Source organism: Larus michahellis, chromosome 2 (genome assembly GCF_964199755.1).
Source record: "Larus michahellis chromosome 2, bLarMic1.1, whole genome shotgun sequence".
Taxonomy (NCBI): Eukaryota; Metazoa; Chordata; class Aves; order Charadriiformes; family Laridae; genus Larus; species Larus michahellis.
Window position 1 is genome coordinate 112193948 of NC_133897.1, and position 18679 is coordinate 112212626.

At 44.5% G+C, this 18679-nt stretch overlaps 1 protein-coding gene across 2 annotated transcripts; it reads right to left on the reverse strand.

Annotated features, from left to right (window-relative positions):
* Positions 1 to 239: 239 nt before the first annotated feature.
* On the reverse strand, positions 240 to 18374 carry CIDEA (cell death inducing DFFA like effector a). 2 transcript variants are annotated; one of them, XM_074576598.1, is made up of 5 exons: positions 18298 to 18374; positions 12087 to 12169; positions 11754 to 11897; positions 9359 to 9540; positions 240 to 6132 (listed from the first exon to the last, which is right to left on the reverse strand). In XM_074576598.1, the coding sequence occupies exons 1-5, from the start codon at positions 18332 to 18334 to the stop codon at positions 6000 to 6002; spliced, it is 579 nt and encodes a 192-aa protein (XP_074432699.1). In that variant the 5' UTR covers positions 18335 to 18374; the 3' UTR covers positions 240 to 5999. The 2 variants fall into 2 exon arrangements, with proteins under 2 accessions (XP_074432699.1, XP_074432698.1); XM_074576597.1 differs by lacking the exon at positions 18298 to 18374 and adding an exon at positions 17220 to 17315 and having other exon boundaries at positions 12087 to 12231.
* Between the last annotated feature and the right edge of the window lie 305 nt (positions 18375 to 18679).

Here is an 18679-nt window from a genome sequence, read left to right on the forward strand (position 1 = left end):
AATTTTACTGGTCACCTACAGAACAGACAGCTTGCTTGTTGCTTCTTTTTACGTTCAGTGTTTTGTGCTTGTGGTGGGTTAACCTTGGATGGCTGCCAGGTGCCCGCCAAACCAAGCCAACCTCTCATTCTGTCTCCTCAAGAGGACAGGGGGAGAAAATAAGATGAAAAAGCTTGTGGGTTGAGATAAAGACAGGGAGATCACTCACCAGTTACCAATACCAGCAAACCAGACTTGACTCAGGGAAGATTAATTAAATTTATTGTCAATTAAAAATACAGTAGGATGGTGAGAAACAAAGACAAAACAAAAAACCAACTTTCCCCCCACCCCCTTCTTCCCAAGTTCAACTTCACTCCTTCGTTCCCAACTCTTTTACCTCCTCTACCTGACCCCAAGCAGCACAGGGGAAAAACAGACCCTCTCTGCTGCTCCCTTCTTCTCACACTTTTTCTCTGCTTCAATGTGGGCCCTTCCCACAGGATACAGTCCTTCAGGAACTGCTCCAATGTGGGTCTTCTCCATGTGGTAGTCCTTCAGGAACAGACTGCTCCAGTGTGGGTCCCCCATGAGCCACAGGGTCCTGCCAGAAAACCTGCTCCTGTATGGGCTTCTCTCTTGCCAGGAGCCTGCTCATGCACGGGCTCTCCACAGGCTGTAGCTTCCTTCAAGACGTGTCCACCTGCAGTGGCATGGTGTCCTCCATGGGCTGCAGCGTGGATATCTTCTCCAACATGGGGTTGCAGGGGGACAAACTTGCTTCACAGTGGTCTTCACCAGGAGCTGCAGGGGAAGCTCTGCTCCAGCACATGTAACGTACCCCTGCACACACCCTCCACCACCCTTCTTTTCTGACCTTGGGGTCTGCAGGGCTGTTTCTCTCAGATTTTTCTCAGTCCTCTCCCAGCTGCTGCTGCACAGCATTTTTTACCCTTTCTTAAATAAGTTTCCACAGATGCACCACCAATCTGGCTGAAGGGCTCAGCTTTGGCCAATGGTGGGTTCATTTTGCAGCAGCTGGAAGCAGCTCTGTACAACGCAGAGGCAACCCCTAGTCTCTACTCACAGAGGCCACCCCCACAGCCCCCCTCCACCCCCCACTGCCAACACCTTGCCACTAAACCCAATACAGTGCTATTTTGTGCTTTTCCACAGCAAGAAATCAGACCTTGGTTCTCCCACAAGGGAACTGCTTGATAATCAAGCTCTGCAAAACTGTCCCTTAAGTGGAGTACAGGATGTACTCATCAGATAGAGGTGTGCTAGACTGATCACGCTTGCATGCTATTTGTCATGAAGTTAATCCTGAGCTGGACAAATCTAGTATGTCACTAAACTAAACTCATGTGTCCCTGCAGTCAAACGTGTACTGTTGTATCTGTAGTTAAGTGACTGCAGGGAGTTTTGGTGAGGCATTTAAAAAAAAAAAAAAAGTCCTTGATCCTTAGAGTATTGAGTGAAAAACAGATTGCCAAAGCTTTCTGTCTCCTGCAGTCTGTAGTTTGCAGTCTTTTGCAGCTTTGGTAAAAGCTAGAGGAAGGCATTCCTTTTGTATGAAAGGAAACAGTTTGCACGGTTTCTCTGAGGCCAGAAAGTGAGTCAGCAGTAAAGAGTTAAGAGCCATGTAATAGAATCCAGTTACTTCACTGCTGCAGTCCAGCATTTGGAAACTGTCTGTGCCAGACCCTGGGTCCATTAACATTCATGATTATTTCAGGAATAAGTTATTCTGGAAATTAATAGAGATGACATCCAAAGCCACCATTTGATTTTATTTACTCATGGACAGTGTTCCTTAAAATTGGCACCACGCATCAGAAAATATTGCCATCACTGACACCATTCTCACCCATCTCAATTTTCATAGCAAGTTGAACTACTAAACTTGAAAACTGTGTGGTAAAATACTATCTTTTCCCTTAGCAAAATAGCAATCTTCATGTTTATAAATATCTTAACTGCATATATGACAAGGTAAGGTAGAGAAAGCAGTGATAAACTCTAAACCCCAAAGGGATACTTACTAACACATAACTGAAGTGGTATGTTAATCACATTAATACCTTCAGCAAAACTTGAGACATCAAGTCAAAGATATACTTTGGTTTTAAACTTTGTTTGTTTTTAATAAAAAGAAGCTTGTGCCTTTAGTTCAAGTGCTATCTCAAAAAGCAGCATGCTGAAATGATTTAGAGTTATAACTCTAGTCAGTTACAAGTGATCTTATGTAGTGATCTTCACAGTTAATATTCAGAATTACCAACACTTCCTAAATTGTGAACGCCTACCTCTCTACTCACAGTAGTGAAAAAAACCTCCAGCTCAAAGTCCTGTTTTTCTTTCTTTACCCTTCCCTTTTCTGTAGGGAAGAGATTCAGGATGTTTCCTACAGCATACTCCAAACAGTCTAAGGAATTTAGACCCTGCTTTTTCCTCTCCCCCTGGACAGAAGAGCTCATAATCCTGTTTCTTCTGAAAGAATAGGAAGGTGCAAAAAAGCAACAACTTCATGGGTTTATGAAAGGAAGGAAATGAAGTAATGATAAATTACACACACAAAAAAGCTAACAGATTTCTTCATTCTAGTCATGAAGAGAGCAACTTTGTTTTGCCTGCAGAACACGAACAGTGCCTGAGTCAACAAGATCGAGTACTTCAGTGAAAATTCCTTTTTTGGTAACTAGAGAGTATGACTTGGTGCATTGTTAGTAAGTGATGCAAAGCAACAGGCAAAAAGGGCCAGTGCAAGCAAGGAGGCAGTAAACATCTTTCACACCTTCAACATGTCACTGCTACCAGCCTTGACTGCAACAGTAACAAGTGCAGATTCAGATTATAAGTGATTTTATGGCAAGAAAAATTAAAGCTAAAAATGTCAAGTAGGAAAAAAAAGCTAGCCTATTCTCTATATACCTGCAGTTAAGAGCCCATGCTTTGAGTTTTTTCTGTCTCTTGCTAGACACTGTACACCACTCGTATATAATTTTCTGAAAGGTAGGTAATGCTGAAGTTGCTCTTTGCTGTGTACCACATTCAGCTAAAGTAAAAGCTATGCCTCCTAAGCAGTCTGTAAAAAAAAAATAATTCAAACTGGTTCCAACTTAGAGAATGACAAACTCCTCCAGTTTGACCCAAAGCCAAAGCTTTATCTCTGCAAAGAAGTTGGTACAGAGCAAATATCATGTCCCAAATACTAAGCCTGTGGCAAAACCCAGATTAAGAAGTAATGGAACAATTTCAGACACTTACAACTTCCAAGACACTTCTCCCATTTTGTGAAAATATCAGAGCTGAGTTACTTTGTTCAGCTGTTTGCATTTTGAATTAGAGGGACATGCTCTAAGATGCAGACTTTGCAGCTCACATGATCGTCAGCAGCTCAAGTTTTAAGTGTTAAGCTGTCAAAGAAGCAGCTGCTTAAAAACATTGCGAATTCATACCAAGTCAGCATTTTAGATCACATTAGGTTCTCAGATAGTGCCACTGGAAACTATGGAGCGTTAGTTCTGTAACAATTGCCTCTGGCTATAGAAGGCTGGAATTTGAGATCTGCACAGTTCAGACTTGCAAAAGCTTTTGTATTACAGACGTTGAAGAGGCAAGTCACACAAAGCAACATTGAGCTATGCAAGTTGGTTGGGTTTGGGTTTGTTGGTTTTTTTGATGTTGGTGCTCCCAGCATTAGCAACATAAATATTCTTAGGAGCATTACATAGAGTTTGCTTTCAAGAGGTGTGCTTGTTTTAAATAGAATAAATTGTCCTTAAAAGCTGAAAGAATTAATGACAAAGTCCTTGCACTGTATCAGTTAAATGCTATTCCTTGATAGGGAGAGAAAGACTTTGGCCAACAGTTATCATGGTAAGAATCACTTCGGGCAGGGCGGGGTGATGGTGAAAACAATACAGATGAAGTATAAAGCTTCCATTTTAACATAACCTCTTTCTCATTAATCACAGAATAGTTTCTTCTGAAGGAAACCTGACCATGCTGCAAGTTACAGGTGTTCTTCCCTGGGAGAAATTAGGAAAGAGCCAGTCCTCCCCTTGCCCAGAGCTGTGTGCCTTTCCCCACTCCAGCAAACACTCAGGAGTAGATGAGAAACAATAGAAATCAGGAAAAAAACAAGGTTTTTCTTAGCTGTCTACTTATTTGTAATACCTTTACTGAAGAGACAGGCAGAGACCTAGTAAACTTGTGTCCAGCAGTCCCTTTAAACTTTAACCTTGGATTTAGGCTGCTTTTCATCACAACAGCCATTTGAAAGATCACTGGCTAAGTCATATCCATAAAGGGAAGGCAAAAACAAGCAAATGAAGGTGAAATTTGCAGATAAAAGCAGGAGCAATATTCCCACATATTAGTGACATTTGAAGTGAACAGACCCAGTCGACAGGTCAGAATGGATCCCCACCAACCATGATGCTTGGTCTTTTCAGGCCACCTGCGCCTCTTTTAGTGGATTAGGTTTTCCTCCAACTCATCAGTGCAGTTGATGCACATAGTTCATGGATTCCTGTCTCAGCAGAGGCATGGCAAGCACTGTGAGGGGAAAACATTGGTCCTTTTCCCTTTTGCTTACACTGCTCTCTTTCCCTGCCCCACTTGGTCACTCTGTCACCGGAGCTTCTCTTCCTAGGTGGCACCTGCCATCAGGTCAGATATTACCAGTATCTGCTGCCTCCTTAACAGCTTTCAGATTTAAGTAAGAATATAACAACTTACTGAAATTCTTCATAAGCAAGCATGTGAAAACGGCAAGAGCCCCACCTATGGACAACTGGAGTTGGGCCTTTTTCCCTTCAGCAATGGGAGTTGGTATTTTGACACAAGATGCCTAACACTGCTCATTTTGCAGTTTTCTACCCTGTTGAGGAAAAGCTTGCTGGGAGCTAGTCATACTAGCAGTTCACTAAACTGTAGAAAACATTCCAGGCAATTCTACCTAAGGATTAAAAACTTGGTCCTTTAATACAGCTTGTCTTGAGACACTACGAAGCCACAAATACCCTGTTTAGACCATATATGTTATACAAGACCAGATAGTGACCCTGCTGCTGAACACAGGGGCATCAAAATCCAGCATCTCTTACAGATCCATGCTACACTTATCTCAAGTATTGTTTGGGATGTACTATCATCTTGCAACTGAACAGTAAAAGCTACAGAAGAGATGGTTTAACCCCTGAAGGAAGCTTCAGCAGGTGGCTTGTAAGCCATATTCATGGAACTATGGCAAATTATTCAATACTTCAGGCAGAACTGGACATCAGACCCATTAAATAAATATATCAGTTTCTTCAACTGGTATGAGCTATACTAACTTGAACTTTCTGTATATTTGAAGAACAATATGAAGAGTTAAAATGAAATGTTTTTACTTGTTTTAAGGGAAATAAGGCCAAATTTTAAGGTTCTGCTTAGTAGTTGCACTTTCTCCAATTAGACTTCATGAGAGTGGTCAATCACTGAACCAGGATTCAGTTGCATTATGTACTTCCATTGGTAGCAGAAATAAAGAAGCACATTTCACCCTTTTGTATATCAATGCCAGTTGGACACTAATACCAGCACTGGTAAGGATTAAAACCCAAAAAACCCCACAGCTCCCCCACCTTACAGCTCAGTCTGTTCAGAAGGCAAGTCGACAGCCATAAAAAACCCAACCAAATTATGTTTTGATCAGTGCAAGAAATACCCCACTGGTTACACAGCATGCAGGTTTCCAAGTATACTTGTTATCCATTTTGAGTTGTTGGGGCAAAAACCTGCCCCCCCATCCTTTTGCCAAATTCTCAGACATGAGGCACCCATCCTTTTGCTGCATTAAGAGCCTGTGAACACCGAACGCTTGTTTTATGACTAAGGCCTACAAGCATTCCCAAATGGGAAAAACGTTAGTTCACATCAGTGGACATCCCCCTACTATAACATCATTACAATCGAAATTGGGCAAGAGAATGTCTTTAAGCAAATGGATCCGACATCAGAAGTGTTCACTACTCCTTCCTTGATCTTGTACACGTGCCATCTTCATCATATTCACCCATCAACTGCAACATGTATGTTCCAGTATAGAGAAGAAACTGTCCAGTTATTTGTGCCATGTGGGACATTAGCTGAAGCAACTTCCTAGAAGAAAAGTCATTTGTTAAAAAAAAAAAATTCACCAACAGGGTAACATTGCCCAATCCCCCCAGAACCTTTAGGATGAGTTAGGTAGACATATTTAAAAACTCTCCTATGCCTCCTCGCTTCTGAGAGGCTGGTTATTTCTGTACCCTCTTTAGAGCAAATACTTCTGTGGCCATTGACTGACAGAAAACTATTGGCATGTTGGCAGAACCAGAAAACACAATGAACGAAGCAGGCTGTCATCCTTTTAAGACATTTACAGGCCTTTCTGCAAAGCCATCACTCAAACTACCAAAGCACCACTGAAGATATAACTTCGCCTTGGAGCCCAGCAGCATTCCTGCAGCATGAATCCACCTCACATCTCACCTTTAGGCCATCCACTAACACAACACTGTGTTTATCTCCCAGCTACAGATCAAACTGGATTAGATCTGAAGCTGAGCAATCACATTACAGTGGATGCCCAACAGCAAAACAAGTGAAGCCAGGCAAATTAACACTGTCCAAGCTGCAAGCTTTAAGAATTCTCAGTTCACAACTACTCTATTTTTTAAAGTTCTAATAAACATCAGCATTCCAATATATAATACTGTGTGAGAATCAGTATGGATCTATAAACTAAGATCAGGCAAGCAGAGGTCTACAACATAGACTGGGGGTCACCACAGGATCACAGGGGGAATAGAGATCATCATATTTGAATGGTCATTTATTCAACTTAGTTATGCCACCATCTTCCTTCCATTCTCCAAGAAACAACTGGGACATGAGTGCTGAGAGCTACATTCAAGTCTCATCCCCCAGAAGTTAAGTAGGCTCTCACAAGTACGAAGCTGAGGCATTGGGGAAGTGGTACGCAAGAACTGGAACCATTCCAAAACTGTGAAAGGGATCAGTTTCTAAAGATGCAGAAACCAGACCAGCCTTCCTCTTCTGCAAAAAGAGAGAAGATTTTCTGAATTCCTGCCTGAGAAAACATGCAGCTGTGAACCTGCTGCTGCTGCTATTCACTTCTCCTTTGAACTCTAGCAGAGGAGGCAAAGCCTTCTTCCTACAAATTCAGTTGTTTCCACTGTGATGAAAGAAAATTTGCAGTCAAAACCCAATGCTTCAAAAGAGTAGAATACCCTGTACTTAGAGACTGAGAAGCCTTTAAAAAAAGGCCCCAAACCTGTACCTTTATTCATGCTTCCCACACATATTCCATTTCTGTAAGTCCTTCCCTCCACCAGATAGTACAGGCCAAGGAGCTTTACAGTTGTAAAGAAAGCTGCACCTGATACTGAGCTTTTGAGCAGCTGCAGTGTGTCACTTGCACACAAGAGCAGTTGTCACTTAAGCTATGGAGGAAGTTATTTGTTGAACTGCACATTTGATCCTTCAGTTGGACACTACAGGGAGAAACTGCGAGGGGAAGTGCACTAATCAGATCTGGCAGGCTTTGAGCCCCTCCCAACAATGAACAACTGCAGCATTTTAAAGTCCTTTCCCTTCACACTCCACAGGTGGGCTTGGGGAGAGGGCATCAGAGCTTGCTAATGAGTTCCAAATTGCTGAGGGACTACACCAAGAACCTAACTTTGTCTTCAATTTCAATAGCAAGTGGAGATGGGCCACCTCACTGTTGTGTGCAGAAGTACCCAAGGTAATCTCTGTCACCCTTGTTCTTTGCTAGCAAGCCATTTTCCCACCCTGACACTTCCTTTACAGCTCAGCTGTGTAACATAACAGTGCTTGCAGAAGAACTCCACAGCTACTTCAGCTGTTCGCCAATACCATTTCTTTCTCACCAGCTGCCCTGTGTTGGCAGGGAGGCAGAACTGTCACTTCAAATTCTCCTTAACAGTGCAAGTTCCAGTGCCGATACTCATCTCCGCAGCAGATAGCCAGAAATCAGAGTTTGTTCTGGCTCAAGAGACTTGACAAACAAAGGAACTGGAGGAGTGCAGCTGTTCAAGGGTAAGCCTTTTCTTTCAAGAAACCCTAATGAAGCCAGTGCTACAGGTGGGCATAGCATATAGCTGGGTAACTGCTGCAGCATGACCAGAGAGATGGGTCTCATCTACAGTCACACCAGCTGCAGCCTGAAATATTAAGCAAGGGACCACGTAAGTAGAGTGGGAGAGGTCAGTCAGACAGAAAGAGAGGGAACAACGTTAGCATTACAATGCTTAATACCTACACCATGAGAGGAAGGACTATTTGAACACTTCAAACTAAAGACTACATGTTGCTCAGGGGAAGTCAAAACCTCACTTACAGGCATATACATTTGTCTGTTCTGTACAGAGACAAGTCCGGGTCCTCCAGTAATAAAACGCAGCAACACTACACTGCTGCAGTCTAAACCAGAATTTGAAAGGTCAGGTACAGAAATTCAGGGCTGCAGGTTAAACAGCTGTCAAAGTATGGCACCTCAGTGACAGAAACTGAATTCAGAAGTTTTCTCCAACCAGGGCAGGACACAGCTGGTTTGCACAAGGCACAGACTTTCAACACACTGTTGAAAACAGTGGACAGGACAGGTATTATTTTGCCCCTGCATAAGAGAGCATTTCCCAACAGCCAGTTCTAACAAACTCACAACCCACCACAGACTGGTCCTGCAGGAGACAGTGGTCCTGGTTAGGCTCCGTTAGTTTGCTTAGACACCAGTTTGGCTTAAACAGTGATATCACACAATCTTACTACAGATTGACAAATTCACATGAAGACTGTAATGAGTGTCACATCTCTTCCATTTTCCTTTGCCTCCACATAGCTCAGGCAGTGAATTTGTCAGCCAGGTACTGCAAAGTGTGAGCAAGCTTTAAGATCTCTGCCATTAGCTCTCAAATTCCTCTCTCATTTCATCCCCCTAAAGCCCCGCCTTCAAAGAGTCAGATGCTTCTTCCTCAGCCTTCTGCACTCTTCAAACAAGTCAAAGGAACCTGGAGAAATTATCTCAGGAAAACAAAGAGACTGGACCCACACCCTTGCAGTAAATACAAGCTGATAAGATTTTGCCTTGGGGGAAGTTTAAGATTCCACCATAAAAAGCTATACTAAGTTTTTTACGAGTCAGCTATCCACCTTACAAAGGAAGAGTCAGCATATTGGCCAGTATATAAGAATGAATAAAAACACTAAGTTTATAAACACATCTGCTTCACAGAACCAATAAGCAAAGACAGATATTACATTAAGGCATACATCCCATCAGTAGTGGAAATATACTTACCGCAATACGCTTTTTGCTCCCATGCATTTGATGTCATATGAGACCGAGTAGATCTCATAGAAGGTCGCCTTGATGTTTAAGCAGCCAATAAAATCCTTAGGGTTCAGCTTGTACAGATCAAATGTGATGTTAGCTACTCCCATTTTCTTCTTTTGCCTCAAAGCAGCGACTCCATTTCTTGTCTAATTTAAAAAGAGGGAGAGAGAGACAGTTTGTACCTTGAGCCAGGAAACTACAGCAAGACAATCACTAATAGTGCAGCTTAAAAGACAACGACTTATTCCAGTCTTTGGGCTAGTTCTCCATCAATTCTAAACTAGAATCACAAGCATTAGCACAGAGAAAAGCAAGTCTGTAGCTTACGTAATTTTGCTCAAGTCCTGCGCAGGCTCAGGTCTGAAGCTATTCCAGACAGACACAGAAATTCTAGAGTGACCTAGCGCCTCCTGAATATTTCTTTCCTGTAATACAGCTGCTTCTTCAGAGTATACTGAAGCTACAGGTAATGCCACTGGACAGTATTCCTACCATTTAATTATTCTGGTATATCCCAGGTGCTAGCTGAGGCAGCACACTTAGTCCACACTGAAACAGGCCACCAAATAACCAGGATGACATTAGGTCTTTCTGTTTAGGAAGGAACACAATGCTGATGAGCACTCTTTAGACATAGCTGCAAAGACTACACTTGTGAAAAGTCAGGTCCTCACTTCAAATTCTGGCTCATAATGCCTCTTCTTCTTCCTACTAGAAAAGTAACACGGGGAGGGAACTACCACTGATTAGGCCTAGGGTTTATTACCAAGCTTAAGATAAAAAGCAGAGAAGGAGCGTGGAAAGTCATCTTCCACCTTGAATCCAGCCTCCTTTACTGGAAGCAGCCCTTGCCTGCTTCAGTGCTGACAGTGCTGCTTTCAGGATTGCTCACTTCAAGAAAAAACATAAATAGCAAAGACCCATATTTACAGAGACATCTAGTGGATACACGGGATACTCTGCTGAGCACATTCTGCTCAAGGTTAATGACGCGGCAGCTGCCAACCTGTTTTTTGCGTGCTAAATGAAGCAATAAAGTTGTGTAAGACTGGACCTTTTTTTGTACTTGTCACCCCAGCGCTCAGACGGTGCCATGATAAGTCAGACCAAGCTAAACACTGTAGTGTATCATTAGCCAGCATTTTTATGCCTGTTTTACTTCGATAGCCTCCAAGCTCCGGCAATAGGGCCCCCTATCAACAACAGTTTTGGACAGATGCTATGCTTGGCAGCCTATCCCCCATTAGCACCCAGGGTATATGGAAAAAGCTTGATAGAGCTTGTGCTACACAAGCAGATGATGATGATTTTTGAAGATGATTTGTGAAGCTGCGGCAGTCCTTCTGCTGTCATTCAGCACAGCCTGAAGAGGGGCGGCATTCAGATTTCTGCTGCTGCCGTGCCAGGCAGGACATGGGGCAGAGAACGGGAAGGAGCAAGGTGGAGTCACACCCTGGCTCCAGCTTCTTTTCTGCTCTTGGAGCTCATGGCCCAGGTGCAGCAGGTTGACAAGCTAGTGAGGTATCTTGGGGAAAAAACATACAAACTACCCATGTTGCAAGAGAAGACTGAGAAAAGGGGGCCACACGGTTGAGCCATCCGTGGACAAACAGAAAAATGCCAGGCCTGCCTACAGCTCCTGAGCTAGCTCTGTGCCTGGCAGAGGACGTTTTGATGCTAGCTTTCTATCAACAACCATTTCATGGAAAGACAATTAGGAGTTTGGCTATCTCATTAACATACAGATGACTATTCCTCCACAAAACCACAAATTGGGACACTGAGCTGATATGATCAGGATGCTAAAGCTAGCTGATCTTGGTAGTTCTTAAAATACCTTAAAGCATGTAGGCTAACATTAGGTTTTGATGACAACTCTTAGCTGTTTGCAAGATCAAACACAAGTATTTTTCTAGCCTTCACAAGGCAAAACTTGTTTTATATTGCTTAATTTGGGCATTTTTCCCCCCCCACCCCAAAGCTAATCTTTAAAGACATTGTATTTTTAACTTCATGCAGTCAAAGTCCTAATTTTCTTTATGTTACAAAGGCTCGAAAACAAAGTTATTTCTGAGTCTCTCCAAAAGTAGGGCATTTCCCCTATCATTCTTTCCAGTTGTCATGTTTCATTATGTTTCGTTTCAATTCTGGTAGATCTTTGCCAACAGTTCTATGTCCAAGCAAGGGACAGAAAAGTGAACTGGATTTGTCATCCAGGAAGGCTCAATGAGGAGTTGATATCTTGCCTTCTTTAGGGGAAGTTTTCATCGTCTTCTCCCCTCTCCCCAACAATTTTAGCAGCCACAGACAATCTTCCATCCTCTTCTATTCAAGTGATAGAGAGGTACTCAACACTTACTTGTGTCCATTTCTGTCCTTTTTCTAGAACCATGAAGTGTGTATTATCATCCAGGGACTGGAAGAACTCTTCTGTGTCCACAACCGTGCCATCTTCCTCCAAAACCAGAATAACTATCCCAGATATAAGGAAGGCATCTAAAGTCTGCAAAAAAACCCGAGTTGATTTTAGCATTCAAAAGAGGGCTCATCATTTCACATTAAGACTTGCTTATCTGCCATATTCTCCGCAACTTCCCCAATAATGATTTTAAGAACAAGAGCCTGTGGGTTGCCTTTCTGGAATACTGTACTGCACTATAAGCCTCAACCAGAGTGTGAAAGTTTGCTATACCTTGCTGATGAGCTCTTGCAGACTGCTTGCAACAATTCCTTTTCGGCTGCTTCGGGAGGCATTTGACACACGGAAAGGTCGCCCTGCAGGCATGAGAGGAGGGAACAGGGTCTGTTTTGTCACCGCTCCCACGGATACCAAAGATCTAAGACAAATAAAAATTCAGCATAGTTATAAAAGTAGTGCTGTGAGAAGGAGGACTGTTGACCTCAGTGATGTAAGAACATCATATGAGTAATTCACAGGTCATGTTAGACTTGCAGAGCTTGCTTTCAAAACGAAATACTACGTAGCCCTATGGACAAGTTGTCTGAGCTTTCTCTTGCCAGTGACATTTGAAAACGCTTCTAAAATTAAAAATATTTCAAGCAGATGTCGGCCACCTCTAGCTCAGCTGATGTCAAGGTCACAATTACAGTGAGGCCAACAGGTTTTAACACTGAATTGGAAAGGCAGCAGCTCTTACTGCATTCAGCCATATAAATCATTCCTTTTGCCTGCAAGATAAACAATCAGACTATACATAAAACTACTTTCAGCTACTCAGTTGAGATGAGTTCACTTTAGGAAGACGGAACATATCTATATTCAGAACACCTAGCATCAGAATGCCAGTGGAGCTTTTCAATATAGTTATGCTTGACTTCCAAAGAACCAAGCAATTTATCTTGTAAATAATACCTACAGTCTATAAAACTTCATCTAGCTTTGAAAATGAGAAAATATAACTTGTTTGTGCCCTAATGTATAAAGCATCATCAAATGACATGACAATTAAGATGAAAGTACATAAGCGGATAGTGTTGGAGCAGGCTGCCAGAGAGGCTAAAAGAATTCCTACAGCTTTAGAAGGAGGTTTTAAATTTAACTGGGCAATCACATGTTTCAATAGTGACTGTTTATGTTCCCTTAGAAAAAATGAGCATGTACAACTTGTAACTTCCTGCTCCCACACCAAGGTATAGAGCTGCTCCCATCTACATCTAGTGACAGCCTTTTGCTGCCACATTACATCGGTTAATTCAATAGCCAGCCAGTTTGCCAAAAATCACCCTCTGCATGACACCTGGAAAGGACTGATCTTTAACACATCTTTTACAGGGAGACAGCATTTTGCCTCCCAAATTTTTGGACTTTACCCCCTAGATATGTTTTGCTCCTTAATACTGAATTGCACAGGGGTGGGAAGGGATGCATCCCCCTTTTGTTCTCCCACATAGGTGTAAAAGGTCAGTGACGGTGAGGTGGCTCGAGAGCTGGCTGTGTGACAGAACTCAGAGGGTTGTGATCAGCGGCATAGAGTCTAGTTGGAGGCCTGTAACCAGTGGTGTCCCTCAGGGGTCAATACTCGGTCCAATTTTGTTCAGTATATTCATTAATGACTTGGATGATGGGACAGAGCGTATCCACAGCAAGTTCGCTGATGATACCAAACTGGGAGGGGTGGCTGACACTCTGGAGGGCCATGCTGCCATTCAGCGTGACCTGGACAGGCTGGAGAGCTGGGCAGAGAAGAACCTAATGAGGTTCAACAAAAGCAAGTGCAAGGTCCTCCACCTGGGGAAGAAGAATGCTCAGCACCAGTATAGGTTAGGGGTGGACCTGCTGGGAAGTAGTTCTGAGGAGAAGGATCTGGGGGTCCTGGTAGACAGTAAATTACCCATGAGCCAACAATGTGCCCTTGTTGCCAAAAAGGCCAATGGAATCCTGGGCTGCATAGGGAAGAGTGTGGCCAGTAGGTCGAAGGAGGTCATTCTCCCCCTCTACTCTGCACTGGTGAGGCCACAACTGGAATACTGCATCCAGTTTTGGGCTCCCCAGTTCAAGAGGGACAGGGAACTACTGGAGCGGGTCCAGCGTAGGGCAACTAAGATGATTGAGGGACTGGAGCATCTCCCTTATGAGGAAAGGCTGAGAGAGCTGGGACTCTTTAGCCTGGAGAAGAGAAGGCTGAGGGGGGACCTTATTATGGCATACAAGTATCTAAAGGGTGGGTTGAAGGAGGATGGTGCCAGGCTCTTTTCAGTGGTTCCCAGTGACAGGACGAGGGGCAACGGGCACAAGCTAGAACATAGGAAGTTCAGTTCAAATACATGGAAAAACTTCTTTACAGTGGGGGTGACAGAGCACTGGAACAGGCTGCCCAGGGAGGTTGTGGAGTCCCCTTCTCTGGAGATTTTCAAGACTGGCCTGGATGCAGTCCTGAGTAATGTGCTCTAGGCAATCCTGCTCTAGCAGGGGAGCTGGACTAGATGATCTCTAGAGGTCCCTTCCAACTCTGAAGTTTCTGTGATTTATGGAGGAAAATTTTATTCCCAGACACTTTCACAGAGGGGAAAGGAGTGAACTGTCAGTTTCTTTCTGCAGCCAAAGAGCGAATATAGGAACTCCTAGAAAAATGATGAATGGTAGAAAGTTATTCAGCTAATAATGTCCCAGTCACTCACATCTTTTTGTGCAAGTCCACACTGACTAGGGATAATAACTATCTTTTAAAAACCTCTTATCTGGTTTTCAAGCATACTTTTGGGATGCAAAGTCATTTCTGTGACTGGTCAGACAGAGTTTCAGCAATCACTTGTATCTCCTGCTCTCATTCTGAGCTGCCGTTCTAACAAGGCTTTGGGCTATTGTCTTTCCTCTGTACACCAGAAGATTTCTCTTCCTCAAAAACTCAGTGGTACTATTGGAGCTTTTATTTTTTAAAAGAAGGGGGACATTCAGCAGTGTTATTTTAACTCAAGCAAATACCTTCTTGGTAGTGCTGTCTAAACACTAGGTCCCTGGCTTTCAACAGCCTGCATACATACACACTACTGGTAGAAACCTCTCATTTTAACAAAGGCGGTGAGGATGAGCAATGAGTACAGTTCTGAGGAGGCAGGCACTGCTCCAAATTTGAGTACTAATAAGCATTTCCCTCTTGGAAAAGGTGTCAAGACCAAGGAGGAAGACAAGGTGACAGAACAGCACTGACAAAGGCACTGAAGCTCCACAGAAGGGACATGTACTAGGACAGGGTGTGTTTATTAATCTCTCCACTGACTGAGTCAATAGTTCCCCAATCACCCCACCGGTCCGTGGGCAGCTCCCGTTCTGAATCACTGAGTCTCTCCCTCAGATATGAAGCTTGCTCATCTACCTCAGAGCTGGTGACTCCACTTCATGGGGCACCATGATGTTAGAAAGTGCAATGCTCAGGATTCAAGAGACAATGCTTTCAGAGCTACTTACATCCCGTTCCCTCTCACACATTTGAAAACTAGCAGGTAGCATAGTTACTTGAGTGCTATATATGCCAGTACTGCCAAGATTTTATTTTTTTTCTGAGAGGACAGAAAACTCTGGTCCTGTTGAACAGTTTTCCTTCCCATTACTTCAGCCAAGTGGTCATTCACAAAAGACAAAGCATAAGGAAAAATGCCAAAACATAAATCCTGGTACAGAAGGGAGAATATCAGGGGCACAGCTCATGGGCAGGACCTGAGCTAACAGGGTTCACCTCAGGCATTAGCACAGCTAACCGTACGAGCCATATTTTGCATCTCTGAGCAGAAGTTCCTTCAGGATTCAAGATCAATCATCTCACACTGCTGCCTAGTTCTATCGAATGTAAAACTCCAATAAAAACCACCCAAACAGATTAATAAACCAGGACTTTCATTAGCTCTATCAGACAGTCACTTAACAGGAGTCCAAGTCGTAGGGAGTTATTTAACATTGATAAGATTTCACCTACATTTCAATAAAACCAGTCAACATCACCTTTAAACTAAGTCTGCTTATGAAGCGGTGAGCCTGGGCTCCAGTGCAGGCTGAGGTTTTGGTTAATAAGAAGCACTAGGAAACAAAACCCAGTGCAATTAAAAAAAAGACAGACAAAAAGAGTGTGAAACCTTCCATTTCTGGGCCTATTGCCTAAAGCTTGGTTCTCCTTTGTTTCCCCCACACAAAGGCCACAGACTCAAACAGGCCAGCCTAGGTTCAGGGCTCCGAGAAAGATCCCTTTTTGCTGCAGCTGTCCCAGAAACCAGACAAACTGATTCCCAATGATGGGAATTCCCCTGCTAGACTGGAGTTACCAAAAATAATTTCCTATTAAAAGCTGATCAAGCTAAGTCAGGAAACAAGCAGTGGAGAGGGAAGGAACGTACTAAGATGCAGACAGCTTTATTAGAAAGTTGAGTGACACATTAGACACAGACAACTCCACTATTATTCTTCTTCAAAGTTTGAAGGATCAAATCCTAGCTCTTCCCTAAAGGGGAGAGGGATCCTATGTCAGTGGAAAACAAAAATATAATTGAAAGAGCACATATCTTCAAACTCTAGCATCTCATCCAGTTTTTGTGTAACTACAACCTGCTAGAGACTCCCAGAGACCGCCCCAAGCATTCACTGTAGTGTCAAGGCTGGTGGGACAGATTAATCAATTATTTTTTTTTGGCGGGGAAAATCTGGGGATTAAAAGCCTGCCTTGAGCCCTGTACACATATTTCACTCTTTATCTTTGTTTGCAATATGCCTTGTATGTTTGTCTAAGAATGTGGTGCAACGGTCTTCAGCCTCACTCAGAAAAGTCAACGTTGCACAACACGAGTGGCTTCAGAATATGGCACGGTGTGGTTTTTAGGTGAGAGTTCACAGGCAAACGACAACGACAGTGACGGCAAAGCAAAAAAAAAAAAGAAAAATCAGAAGTTAGCCAGGGTTCGACCAGCTTGGAGACTCGGTTTCCCTCCTAAAACTCAAGTGAACTGTAGAGCTATTGGAACCGCAGCTAGAACTCGAGGCAGGCGAGTGCCGCACGGAGCCAGCTGCGCCTTTACGGACGCGGCGAGCACACCCGGCGTGCCCACAGGGGCCAGGAGCCGCGGCCGCGCCGCCACCGAGTCCAAGCGGCTCCTCGGTAACACCCAGGCTCCGCGCCCGACGCACAACCCGGCAGCTCGGCTACCGCCGAGGCGCGGCGGGCACATCCCGGCCGGGGGCTGCAACCCCCCCGGCTCCAACCTGCGCGTCCCTCGGGAGAACTTCACCGGCGGCTGGAAAGGCTGCGAGGGCACGACTGCTTGCTTCTCCCCATCAGATTTAACATCCTTCCCCCCTCCCCGCCACAAGCCCCGCACTCACCGCACCACCGAGCCCACGCACTCCCGCGCCGCCTCCATGACCGGTCCGGCCGGGGCAGGGGGGGCCAGCGCCGGCCGCGGCCCTTATGTGGCGGGGGCGGGCGGGCCGTGCTCCTCCCCGCGGCGGGGAGGGACGGGACGGCCCCTCCGCCCCGGCCTTCCCGCGGTCCTTCCCCCGCCGCGGCCCCGGGAGCCGAGCTGGGGAAGGATGGGGGGATGATCTGCCCAGACGCTTACCCCCCCGAGCGGCGTGTCACGGCGGCGCTGAGCCCCAGCCAGGTTTAAAGTTTACGCGCAGCACAAAATAATAGCAGTAACAGCGGGGGAGAGATACCGCGCCGTGGAAGGAATCTTTCTTCAGGTGCCTTTTGCCGTATGCTTTACCCGGAAAAGGAGCGAGAAGGGACTTTGTTTAGCTTGTGCCCGAGTTACATACTACATATCAGCCGGTTACAGCTAATATAGCAACACTGGAAGCCAATCTCATTTGAAGCCTCTCAGCATTAGGGCAAATCAACAGATTAAGCATCTCAGCTTCTGATTTTAGAGCCTGTGAATAAGCTTACATCTTGGATTAATATATACAGTAGCCTCAGTGGAGGTATTTCGCACTATTCCTACAGGCAGGGGAGCAACAACTAATGTTTACTGAGCAGGTACAAAAGTAGGTTTTCCTTTTTATGTATGCCTATGGCCACAAATACCATATTTTCTTGGCTCTGAAACCAGGTTCTGTTTCTCAGAGCTGTCAAATCGCTATCCTGTGGGGAAAACAGAACCAGGAGCCTCAGAACTAGGCAACGCCTGGCCTATGGCCAGCACCTGCACCAGGAAACCCTCTCACTGCTGATCAGGGAAAGACTCCAGAGGCCTTTGCCACCAGCTGTCAGGCTACCCCCAGGTTCAGGAATAGGTTGCCCAGATTGTTTTTCCTGTCCCAGCCTGTTTAGTGCAGGAAAAGCCATTCACAATATTTCTTTACTCTCCAGGCTTCTCTAACAAGCAGGCTGACACCTGCTAGATGTCTTCAGTCCTCAGCTTTTGGGCCCTTATCAGCTTATAAAAAACAAACAACCAACCTTTTAGTCCGGGGTAAATAATTTCCTTAGGCAGCATCTCCTTCCCAGCCTGGTGGGGTAAATAACCCCTTTCTTCAGAGCAAAGCCTAACCCACTAAACTTCTTACTGGGAACCTGAGCCCAGACTTTTTATCTCTTCCTCCTCCTGCTACTTAGGGCTTGCAGGTGTGTGGGGATGCTTCTCATATGTTAACCCCTTCTTTTCCTTTCATTTAGTTTTGTTACAGTTCTGTGATTTGTCCCTGACAATATGTCACGGAGAGTGGGAAATAGGGAACAGTAAATAGTTCTCTGAGCACTGGACTCCAAACAGCCTGTTTTCCCCAGGATTTGTACCTTGTGGTTGGTTGTGGGCCACAGATGAAGTTATTTCCCACCTGGA

What these genes read in the sequence shown, in the direction of transcription:
- CIDEA (XM_074576597.1), bottom strand. Translation starts at nt 17,257, where the DNA reads ATGGAGGCGGCGCGGGAGTGCGTGGGCTCGGTGGTGCG. An exon ending in AAGGACAGAAATGGACACAA is followed by an intron (nt 9,541 to 11,753) that starts GTAAGTGTTGAG and finishes TTTTTAAATTAG; the next exon opens with ACAAGAAATGGAGTCGCTGC. An exon ending in GGAGCAAAAAGCGTATTGCG is followed by an intron (nt 6,133 to 9,358) that starts GTAAGTATATTT and finishes CTTTTCTTCTAG; the next exon opens with GAAGTTGCTTCAGCTAATGT.